The 12,518-nt window shown below is 36.0% G+C and overlaps 1 protein-coding gene across 1 annotated transcript; it reads right to left on the reverse strand.

Moving 5' to 3' along the window:
- Positions 1-7,447: 7,447 nt before the first annotated feature.
- Positions 7,448-12,289, reverse strand: LOC147538157 (monothiol glutaredoxin-S6-like). Its single transcript, XM_086642262.1, has 4 exons — positions 12,029-12,289; positions 9,362-9,435; positions 9,173-9,271; positions 7,448-7,544 (listed from the first exon to the last, which is right to left on the reverse strand). Exons 1-4 carry the CDS (start codon positions 12,202-12,204, stop codon positions 7,486-7,488), a joined length of 408 nt encoding a protein of 135 aa, XP_086498388.1. The 5' UTR covers positions 12,205-12,289; the 3' UTR covers positions 7,448-7,485.
- Positions 12,290-12,518: the final 229 nt, after the last annotated feature.

Raw genomic sequence — 12,518 nt, forward strand, 5'->3', positions numbered from 1 at the left:
ATTCTTCACTATATTAACTACAAGCTCTGTTTCTGAACCCAAATCTAAAATTTCTCCAAAAATCAAATCTGAAATTTCTAGATCTGGATTTAGGATTCACAAATAGGGAGAAGAAAAACAGATTGACAACTTCCTTAAACTGCGTCATAAAACATCTTAAATTTTTGTTATAGAAAAAATCTTTTCAGCCATGAATCTCTATTTGCAAAAAAAGTTGTTCATCAATTTCCCTAAATCCAAAACGCCATAAAAGAAAAAATGGTTCGCCTCTCCTAACTCTTCACCAAAACTCACCGATCTAACCCTTCACCATTAAATCATTGATTTAACTCTTCACCAAAAACCATTACTGGTCCGGTTTTTTAGAGGTAAGTCTTTTAGAGAAAGAAAGAAGAAAAAGTTGTAATTTTTTTTGGAGAGATAAAATGGGATGTGATATAATGGAATAAAAAGGGTAGTAGGGGAATTAAGAAAGTTGGGCACATTTATTGTTGTACCTTTTTAATTTCGGGCCCACCAATACTGACGATTTAGACCCCCCAAGGTAGATCTTATCCACAATAGGATGGATATATTTGGACGGTTTACCCATTTTCTCTTTTTTATTTGGGTTTCCTTTTTATTTGGGTTTCTTTTTCAATTGGAGTTAGGCTATTAAGTCCTAGGCCAGTGGGTTACTCAGGTAGTGTATAAGTCACCTGTAATTCCTCTTCCATTGTCGGACTAATTTATAGGAACAACTCCTTTAATTTTTTTTGACCGGGTGCCTATAAAAAAATATACTTTGGGGGCCCTTCTTCAAATGGGGCTCAAAGCAGCTGCTTTGGCTGCTTTCGGCCTGGGCTGCCCCTGAGCGTGCGACGCGCTTCTGCCTTCCCATGTTTAGGGTTGTAAGACATCGACCTTGCTTATGTGGACCCCCTTATACTTCTCGCAAATCCCAGGACAGACCTGGATGTGTTTTAGGTGGAACAGGGTTGAAGCTCCTTAGATGATTTGGCCAACCTCATACTTCTAGGCTTAGGTGGCGAATCTCTTTGGGCTTAGTGTTTTTATTGCCTTAAGATGGGTTGACCCGTTGGGCTTCTGGTATATTCTTGACTTCTTGACGTTAATTAACGGTTGACCATTTTATGTATAATCATTCACGATCCCAGAAAAACGATACATTGGAAATCCGTGATTCACATACAGCAAGTAAGCGCTCTCATCTCGAAGTTCAACATCATCAAATTCTCCTACATCACCAGAACTCAAAGAAACCCAGCTGACAAACTCGCTAAATGGGCAAGAACAGCGCAAGGCAATAGATTCTGGAAATACACAAAGCTTATTTCTAATATGTACTGTAATCACACTCTTATTTACGTAACATATGCATTACTTTTAACAAAAAAGAATCATTTTTCATTCATCATGGAAAGATCAAAGTAGGAATGGGAATTCTCTTCAACAAAAAAAAGGGATGGGAATAAAGTCTCTGTCGGTATCTGCATCCCATGTATATCAACGTCAGTTGAAGGAATTACCTGCCCATAATAGTTAGGAAATGGGATAAATTTCTGTCGGCTACGCGCTAGAGCCTATACCATATTATGTATCCCATGGCACTCGTATTTATTTGCTCGTGTTTGATATCTGATATGAGTTACCTATATACCCGCCTGGTATCTATTCTTAGGTGGCTTAACCTATAGGCTCAGATGAGTTCATTTTAGTTGTTCGATCTAGGTCGATGAAATGAAAAGTTATAAGACTGCACCTGAGTCTCAAGTCTCACATTTTCTCTATCTCAAAAAACCTATCACCTCTTATTTAGATATTCTCATGTCTCCTTCAGACTTATTGGTTCCTTCTCTATAAATCATAATCAAGTATTGTTTTTTACTCCGAAAGTTTTTTCATCTGAAAATCCTAAACAATAGTGCGTAATAATTCTTTCCGTAGACATCCTTCAATTTTTTTCTTCAATTTCACAAATCTCTCACGGTTTCTTGGTTTTCAATAGTGATCTTCTCGGGCTTTATTCAAAAATGCCTTCTATAATGTTATACCGACAATTTTATCCGATTCTCTTATTTGAATGAGATGACCTTGATCGAGATGGCAATGTGACCAATCTGTCGGACATGACAAATGATGAAGATCATCAAGTCCGATCGTTTTAGAGATCATAATGTTTAGCTAGAAACCAACTATGGTCTACGCGAACCACGATCGGTCCTACAAGGGTTACAAAAAAGAGTCGACTCAATCAGAAGATCTGACTAAAGGGAATGGGATGAAGCCACAAATTAGATCCTCCCGAGAAGTATCCAAAAAGGCTAGGCTCAAGGTAGAAATCGATCGGCCCAAACGCCCGGGCCAAAGGGTCATCTGGTGCATGGCCGACCAAGGCATTTCCATCGGGAATGTGAATCTTAGTTGGACACTTCAATAGAAAATACCAAATAGTATTAATTTTCATATGGGAATCCTACACTCAAAATTGGTTTTATAATTATGTTTGCTTTGTGGTTCTTTTAGAAACTTAATTCAATTAGTACTCTTACTTTAGAAGGCCCTAACGGACACAGTTACAACATGACTCAACCATACACAGACTCAACCATACAAAGAAGATTAAGTTGATTGCTCACAAGTTTTTATCTCATCGCTACATGACTCAACCATACACAGAAGATTAAGTTGAATTCTCGAGTGTCTGAAGTAGAGGATCTGCACAAGTGGAACTCAAAATCCTCAAGAGAAAGCAATCAAAGTAGTAAGAGGAAAAAGCAACCCAAGGTACTTCTCTAAACTTCTAGTTGATTATTAGTTTTTCCATGAAATCCGGGCAACCTAGTATTAGATATATGACAAATGGGATTCCGCTTTGAACATTAGGTGACACCATAATCCAACATTATTATTTATCGTTCATTCTCTGTTAAAGTTTGATACTATTCTAATTTATGTTATATATGTTTCCATATTGTATTACTAACTCAGTGTTATTGACTTATCTTATTCATGACTTACTCTTTCTATTACATCTTCAAATTCGACATTGAGGTTTCTTCTCTAATTTGGTTTAATAGTGATTATCTACAACGGTGATGTTCTTAATCTTCTGTTTATTAATATTTTAAGTTTTGTTTTTTGATATCCAATATAATTAATCTATTATGATCTAATATTTCTTTTTTATTTTTTGTTGGCTCTCTCTCGTGATCTTCACCTTTAACAGTTTCACGACAAGTATACCGCTTTTCTTTAACTGTAATGTTCAACCGGTTTTCTTTAACTCTAATGTTCTACAAATTTTTTTTTTTAATTTTTCTTTCTCAAGAATTGAACAGAGGTTAAAGACAATTTCTGTTGTCATTTTAAACTACATAAACGAAAGTACGTTTTAAAAACTTGTTATTGACGCAAATAATTTTGCCATATTATTCAGTGAAAATCATTTGTGGTTGAATAAGGTGATTTTACGATCTAATTTCCCCATAATTAAGCAGACTAGGGCTCTACCCTTAACCCGATGTTTTGGGTGAGTAAACTTCTATACTAATTATACCCTAATGCCTCTTGGTTATTGGGCAACATCTTATGTAAAGATCCCTTCTTTTTCCTCCAATCCAAACTCTTTTGATAATTCGTTGAGCAAAAACTATTTAGACATGTAAACCTCTATCATAGGTCTACCCACATGTTCCTAAGATAAAAGAAAACACCTTCCGGAGGCAAACACGCCATCAATGATCAAGGGTTTCACAGGTATCCTAGTGTGGATAGGCAATTGGCTAAAAATTCTTTTAGGTACTTTTTACAATTTTGTCAAAAAATGCATTGTTCACTCATACATAATCGTCGACGACATAAAACGTAAATGAGTAAGTAGATGCGCATAATGAAATAAACAAACAGACAAGGATCCTAATATGGCCCCTAACCTAAAACGAATAATCTTCTTTAGGGTTCTCCTTGATTCACCTAGATCTACATCCTCGAACCTCCACTGAATTCTCCCACTCGAACCAGGATCCCATCCTTTAGCTCGTCAATGGCCACTTGACCCTAAACTCAAATTACAAGACTCAGTGATTTGCATATCGCTAAGCTTGATATTAAAATTACAACACGCCACCCATCCGTGCTCAAAACAAGAAGAAATTAAAAAAGACACCCATTCGGGCTCAAAACAAATCAAAAAATTCTATGGCTATAACATTCACATATATCCGCACATAACCTACCATATAATATAGTATCAAAGTAGATACGTTAGTTTAGATTCATCTCTAAGACCTAAATCGTTCCCTACATTCCCCAAATTGTGGACGGGTAGCTTTTCGAGAAATACTTTTAGCATCTCTATGCCAAACCAACCCCAAGTCTATTTCGTGGCTCAAACTTACGAATTATTGTTATCAGAAATAAAGAAATTTGTTTCGTTATTTAATTTTAGTTTAGTATTGAATAACAATCCAAAAATAATGGATGAAATCTAAATAGGTTTATAACAACATTTTGGCCCCCAATTTGTGACCAACCGGTCGATGACCCCCGTAAGTGTCTGGGCTTCCTGTTTAGACCTAATTGTGTCCGAGAGTTAGATTTGGTCCCCAAAGTTTGTTTGCTCTTTCATTTTCACCCTTATGGAATTTATTTGATTAAATTTTTTCTTTTAATTATCCAACTCGTACTTATTTCCTCTCCACACCATCCATCTCTTTCATCCACCTCACCTTCTTCTACCCAAGATGATTGTCGGAAAAAAGGTCGCCGATCGACCACTTTTCGAGCGACCCTCTAACTTTTTTTAAAAAAATTCTTTTTCTTCCTTCTCTCTCTTCATCTTTTCCATATCTCTTCATTCTAGTTTCTCTCGCTACACTCATCATATTTAGCAGGAGAAGACGAAGATGAAAATACATCATCATAGTTCGCTGAAGATGTATTCTTCAACCCTGAAATCCATCAAAGATGTCATTGTCATAAAAAGGCAAAGATGAAGATTTTCCAGTGGTAGTACTAGTAGGAGCAGATTTTCCTATCAATAAAAAGCCCGTCTTGATCGCCAACCCGTCACCCTCTACCTTCACCTCCTCCGCAATTATAGAAAGTGGTTTTCCTACTAGTAAAATGCCCGACGTTCATGAAAAACTGAATTCACTAGACACTTTATTCAAATTCTAACCCTATCTCTCCTTATTTGATGAAGACGATTTATTGAAGACACCATCACCAATTTCATATGATATCCCAAAATTTAGGGTTTCACTTCCACCACCAGTGGCGGTTGATTTAGATGCTACCATGGGAGCCAATTTACCTTTTAGTCTAAATCGAAAATCAGGAGCTAAGTCATCCATTCTCTAACTTATTCAATTGATCGAATTATAAAAAAACAAGCTCTGGGGTTGAATTGAGGTTGAAATTTGGAAATCAAGGGAAAACAACAGTTTGTGTTGGGATTCGAAATTCATACATTTCCTTCAAAATGGACAACCCCAATATTATCCACTTAAGGATTCTACAAGAGTTACAGCAACATGAAATCCTTAAAGACATTATTCTTCAACAAACAAATGCCAAATTGAAACTTGAAAATTTCATGTATTTCATAAAAATCAAAACCCAAATATCATTGTTCTTCAATATTGCAAGAAAAATCTAAAAGAATCTAGTCAGGGATATAACAAAGATAAAAAAAAGTAAAACCAGAGAAGGAGTGTAGAGAGAGAAAGTAGAAAGAAGCTGAGAGGAGAAAGAAGAAGAGAGAAGGAAGAAAAAGACATTAAAAAAATATTAATTTGAAGGATGAGGTGTAGAGGAAATAGATGGATGAGGTGGAGAGAAAATAAGTACGGGTTAGATAATGAAAAGAAAATTTTTAATTACAGAAATGCCATAAGGGTAGAATGGAAAAGTAGACAAACTTAGGTAGCCAAATCAAACTACCGGACACAATTGGGGGCCAAACAGGAAGTCCAGACACTTATGGGGGCCAAATTGGTCAGTTGGTCACAAATTGGGGGCCAAAACAGGATTAAGTCTATTAGATACGTAATGTAATAAATCAACCCCCATTAAGTGAACTTGGAATTAGTTCGTTATCCATTCGCTAGTTTAGGTTATTAAAGTGGACAATAATGACTACAAAGGCTAGCATGTGAGATTGATTGATAGAGAATTGTTTCATGGGCTCTGTTATATAACCCGCCATGATAGTTCTTCAAAAGGTTGAACATCATAGACTCTCATTGACAAGGTTTAAGAGATTCCAAAAAAAGAATGTTTCACTCAACTTATATAAGGAACGCCAGGCTTTGGTTCTGTCAAACATTGCGTCATCAAAGGAGGCTATAAAGGCAGACACTGGGTAAGGCATGATAGATATAAAGCTGAGTAGGAGTATAAGAATGGACGACTATGTCCTATTGAGTTACAATTGGTATCTTCGGGTCACAGGACGAGTAACAACTGAAAATGATGGTCGTGCTCCAATGAATTTAGGAATTAACTATTTGTTTAGACAGTTGAACTCGAGATCAAAGAAGTCTGAAAGGGATGACATTTCAGATGAGATACCAAGCGACAAGAGAATCGAGCATTCTACTTATTCTAGGACAATTGGAGATTAAAGGAGATGCCCTTCGATTAAGGTGGCAATGTGATCAATTTGTTTAATAGGACAAACGATGATTATCAAGTGTGGTTGTTTTAGGGATTTTAATGTTTAGGTAAAAACCAACTACAAATATGTGGCTCATTCAAATGACTTGCAGCTAATGACGGTTGAATGCTAAAATGGGTTACACAAAAGAGTGTCGAGTCGATCGGAAGATTTGACTAGAGAAAATGAGATAAATAGCATGGATAAGATCAAGCTAGGAAGTATCCAAAGGTCTCAGCTCCTAGTCAGGTCAAGATAGCACATGGTCGGGATAAGCGCCTTAGCCAAAGGATCGTCGGGTGCATGGCCCGGGCCATACTAAGTCACGCCCTACGTGGCCCGACCAATGCATGGTGCCAGCCCAACATAGTCTTTTTAGGAATCCTATTCTAAATTGAATTTTGACTTTAAAAGTCTCTCGAAAAAGACATAGTTTAAACAAAAAAAAAGTGTCGAAAATTACATAGTATAAACGGAAACAATGTGAAAAATTCTTTGAATTTCTAGCTCTCTAGCTACTTTAGGTGACACCATAACCCAACAGTAGTTGCTCGGATTATGTAAAGCTCCTAGAAGGCTATATCCTCACGAGTTGACATAACAATAAAAATCATGAATCATAACAATAAATGACATCTAAATTAGTGAAGATTGGATGAGGAAGGTGAAAATTGAAACTTCATTAACATTATTGTTTGTCTATCATTATTGGAATGCATGAACATTTATTCTGGTTTCTAATTGTAAAATTGGATCACGAATCCAAAATTTATTCACCATTTCTTGTCAATATATTCCTTTAGATATCTGTGCTTCTTATGTATTTATCTACTTTTGTCAAGAAGTTTGTGCAGTTCACCGCTCCTAAGTGCAGCTTCAGTATCTACAGAATTCAAATAAAAAAGTTTGTTAGTACATTGCTAAGGTGATTGTCTAGTTTTACCGTCTAAAGCTTACTCGCATGTCTGACTTGTCCCCACCTGAGCCTAACATTTCGTTAGGAGCGACATATAGATCATTTTAGTTCGTTTTAGACAATGAGCTTTTAATGTAGCTTCTTTTATGTTTGAGTTACCTAATGGAGCCATAGCTCCAAACGTGTCAAACATACGAGTCAAATAAAAAACTAACGTTTTAAAATCTGAATAAGAAATAAAAAGTCTAAAGTCTGACTCAATATAGTGTTAGAGATATCAAGGCTAAGGTGCTGTTCGTTTTTCATTTTTTCAGATCTGAGATCTGAATTGGGTTCCAATGCAGATTTCAGATGTTTGTTTTTGGATTTAGAAAAATCTGAAATTTTGGTTGAATTGGGCTGAATTGGGCTGAAGTCTGAATGGGTTGAAAAAGAACCCATATATTTCAGACTTCAAAACAAGTCTGAAAAATGAGTCCAACTTCTGAAATTTGTTAAATGACTTTTCTGCCCTTTTGTTTTAGAAATTTTTCCAAACAGTGACCACCACCGGTAGAATCACCGACACCACTACCGGCAAAATCACCAGCACCACCACCGGCAAAATCACTGGCACCACCACCGGCGAAATCACCACCACCACCACTACATGCAGAGTTCTTATTTTCAGAACTAGGAAGGATTAATTCCATTTTCATGTTGCTTTGTTGATAGTTCACTGACATAAGTATACCCCTAACAATGGGTAGAAGTTTCAAGTTAGGGTTTTTCCTCGAAGTCTGTTTAGTTGGAAGGAGTCAAGGAGATTGATATTTTGGCAAACCAGACCAGAACACCACCACACGTCGTCACAGACCAGTAAGACCACCACCACTAACACAACACCGAAATCAGAGATCTGTACCAAGAATGTTGAAGCTTGTGAAGATTGGGGGATTTTCAAGTGCTTATTAAACCCTGCTACCTTCGTTCTTTTCCCTCTGCTGCGACTGGTTATTGTTCTTGAACCGACTTAGATGTTCATGGCAAGATTATCTAGCCCCCAATCTGCAAGAACTCGATTTCGATCTCGAATGCATATGCATCTGAAAGTCCTTTGACCTTTGATTAGGGAGAGAGATAAAGAGAGAACGAGAAAGAGAGAAGCATGAGGGTTACTAAGGTTTGAGAGGGAGGAGGTTATTAGGGTTTGAGAGGGAGGAGGTTTATTAGGGTTTTGTTTTCCATTTATTCAGCCGAGATAAGAAAGAAAGTGGAGTACTTTAAATTAGGTTTCTTCTTTTTTGTTGGAAAGGGTATAAATGTCAAATTTCTGATTCAAATCTAGTAATTCAGATTAGAAAACAAACATCTAACTTTAAAAGTAATTCAGCCTAATTCAGATTCAGCTAATTCAGATTTAAAAGCACAAAAAAAAAAACAAACAACACCTAAGAGTCAAGTAAGCGGGACCACCTGATCAAGATTTGACCTAATATTTAATTTAAGGGCAGTATGTCCTAATTTATTCAAATGGAACACCCTTTATGGGCTCTAGCCTTCTTGGAGGGAAAGCCGGAAAGGTAAAATGGAAGAAGTGTTAGGGGGGCACTAACCATCACAACCACCAATATGTTTTCCATTGATGAAAACTTGAGGTACAGAGCGCCGACCAACAAGATCAAGAAGAACATTTGCCAGCTCCTCTCCATCGTCTGTAATTGAACATCAAACCAGTCAAAACTCTCTAAAGGAAAAGAGTAAGGTTCATTTTCAATGAGCGATTTAACACGACAAACAAGTACCTCGAAGATTTAGCTCCACAATAAAAGGTTTTACATGTAACTCACTGAAGATGCGTTTTGCATGCTTTGAATACCTAGCCATTTAAAGAGGAAAAACATATAAAAAACATGTCCATGTTAATATGAGGTTAAATTGGGCAACCTTAGGAAGTAAAAGGTTTTTTTTTTTTTTGTTAAACAGTAAAAGGTTAAACAATGCAATTTTGATTTGAGTGATTAGTGACACGGGAGTTGGATTTAGCAAAAATTGTAGTGCCTAAAGAACTCGGTGAGGCATTCTTAATAAACGGTAATTGGTTTTGAGTTAGAATCCCGAACTTGCAAACTTAAAGATTGAGTTCGTAAACCAATGATTGTTCAACATAAATAACAAAAAGAGATACTTTTATTTTAGTGTTTTAGCCGTCAATTTGTGACCAATGGACAAGATATGGCTCCTATTGTATCCAAACTTCCTTTTTGACCCCCAATTATGTGTTGGCTTCATGTCTGCTCCCTATATTTGTCCAACTTTCCAATTCTACCCTCATGGGACTTTTGTAGTTATATTTTATTTTCTCTTGTTGTCCAATTTACCTCCATCTTCTCTTTCTTCCAACTTACCTTCTTCAACCTAAGAAAGTCGCCAGAGAAATGTTTTCAACCAGAGACTTTTTCCCGACGACCTTCACATTTTTTACTCCTTCCACCACCTTTATTACCCCCTTCCACACCTTTGTTTTCCTCCATCTTTTCTTTCTCTTTCGAACATTAATCAAAGAAGCTCACCCTGGATCCCAAAAGCTCAAACAACCCTCTACTGTAATTCATAAGATAATATCTCGTAAGTAAGACCTATATCTCCTAGACGCCCTAGTTTTGTTTAATTGAGTCCTCTTTCGAACCAATAACCTAAATCTTGGAATTGTTAATGATAAGATTATTAAGATCCATTAGCTATAACTACAGAATCACGACACTCAAGTCCAACAAAAATATAAGGATAGATAGTTGATTGAACCACCAGAACTTAAACATATAAACAATACATATCCATCAAACGAGACTAATTTAATTAGATAAGATTAATTTTCTTAGATCATCAAAAACATTTATATTCATTGAAGTAAATTCAGAGGGAGAAACTTACCTTATAAAATAGAGGTCGAATAAGAAGAAATCGAAATTTCATTGTGTTAAAAGATAAGAGAGAAATCAAGAGAGAGAAAATTAGGGTTTTCTGGAAGAGATAAATATTTGTATCTCAGGCTTAAAACCTAAATTGGTCGCATAAAGAAAAAGAAAGTCTATAAAGATAAAGGGAGAAATACCAGACGAAGATGTTTGCTCGTCATCTGGGAAATCCCACACAAAGAGAGGATATGGATTTGGGGCTTCCCCCTAGACCCGGACGAGTTCCGAAAAAGAGGACCCTTTTGCAAAACAAGAGTCTTAAAGGTAGAGAGAGAGAGAGAGAGAGAGAGAGAGAGAGAGAGAGAAAGAGAGTGAGAGATGTAAAAGAGATAAAGAAGGTAGGGGAGGTGGTGGAAGGAGTTAGAAAAGAAAAATGAAGGTCGCCGAAAAAAGTTGTTAGTGCGGGACCTTAGGTTGAAGAAGGTGAGGTAGAAGAAATAGAAGATAAAGTGGAGGTGAGTTGGAAAAAAGAGAAAACAAAATATAATTATAAAAGTGTCATGAGAGTAGAATTGGAAGGGTGGGCAAAATTTGGGGGGTCAACACAGGAAGCTTTGATATAATTGGGGGTCAAAAAGAAAACCATACACAATCGGGGGTCAAATCGGCAAATTGGTGACAGAATGGGGGCCAAACGAAATTAACCCTAATAAAAATTGTAATTGTATAAAAAATTAATTTAATTAGAGAAATGTGATAGACTTATATTGATTCCAAGGAAGTCGAAAAAGGTCAAAAGAAAGAAAAGGAAAAGTATTTAACTGCAGAGCTTAACACCATATATATCACCTTCTAATAAACATAGGAAATACAAAATCTATTTCTACGATGTTTAGTGCAATTCTCAATAAATTAATTGCACATAAACAAACTAAAATCAACTAAAGATTTCATTTTCGAAAAATCAACAATTAATATACGGGAGGATGGAAGATCACTAAGAGATTTGAGATCTCCGGATTTAACATTAAGTGTTTGTTTCCTAAGTCATATCTCAGATTTGAAATTTAAATTAACACGATTCATATATCCAAATGTTTATTTTGGTCTGACTCATGATGTCATGTTCATCTTAATGTCTCCCTCAAATTGATTTGTGGTCAACATGAGTCACATTAGTGCTAAATTTTAGTTAAACCCCCCTTGTACAAACAAAATGTAAAAAAGTTACACGTAAAATTACAAATAAATTTAAAATAATTCGAGCAAAAAATAATAACAAATTATTTTTTAATAAAAAATCACAATTTATTTCTGAAAACATTTGAAGCGAACATTTTCACTTATAGATTTTATCAAGGAAAAATAACAAAAAAGATAGAATAGTTAGGAGAGAGAATATCATCCAGATAGACTTAGATGAGGCATAAAGAAAACAAACACCACAGATTGCTCAATCTACCTAAAGATTAATCATCATAAATGCAATTCCAATGAAGTTCTCTATTATATAATAGCTAAAATGTGAAAAGTGAGAGTGGAGAGACTTATTACGGGCAGTATGTCTCGGAGAAGATGACGATGTTGTTGGAATAAATAACGTTCTGTATGAATGCTGAAGGAGAACTGGAAGCTAGGGTTTCCCTTACTTGTTCACTTGTCAATAATATAATCATCAAACAAAATATAATAGTAGAAGAATAGCAGCCAAAATCATGATCCTTTCTCATCGTCCCCCGATTGTGTTTTAATAGAGAGAAAGTAGGAGAGAGAGAGAGAAAAAAAAGGGAGAAAGAGGGCGAGAGAGAGCAATTGGGATTTCCATTGTTGTTGGGAGAAATTGAACTATTTAAATTGACATTTAGACCTACAAGGCTTTGATAAAGTGGGCATTAAATGTTAATCATATAAAGATTTGGATATTAATTTTAAGATTTAATTCAATATCCTCTATTAAAGGACTTAGAGCAACTCCAATGTGAGGGGGCTGGGGCCCCCAGCCCACGGAGTCCAACCCGGGAGCCCCACTTTTATTTTATTTTAT

Source organism: Eschscholzia californica, unplaced genomic scaffold (genome assembly GCF_041429995.1).
Source record: "Eschscholzia californica isolate CP2 unplaced genomic scaffold, dmEscCali1.0.p SCAF_5, whole genome shotgun sequence".
Taxonomy (NCBI): Eukaryota; Viridiplantae; Streptophyta; class Magnoliopsida; order Ranunculales; family Papaveraceae; genus Eschscholzia; species Eschscholzia californica.

Coding starts and splice junctions, on each gene's coding strand:
- LOC147538157 (XM_086642262.1), bottom strand. CDS start 12,204: ATGAGAAAGGATCATGATTTTGGCTGCTATTCTTCTACTATTATATTT. Junction 9,436..12,028: donor TTCTCCGAGACATACTGCCC/GTAATAAGTCTC, acceptor TTAAATGGCTAG/GTATTCAAAGCATGCAAAAC. Junction 9,272..9,361: donor TGTGGAGCTAAATCTTCGAG/GTACTTGTTTGT, acceptor GTTCAATTACAG/ACGATGGAGAGGAGCTGGCA.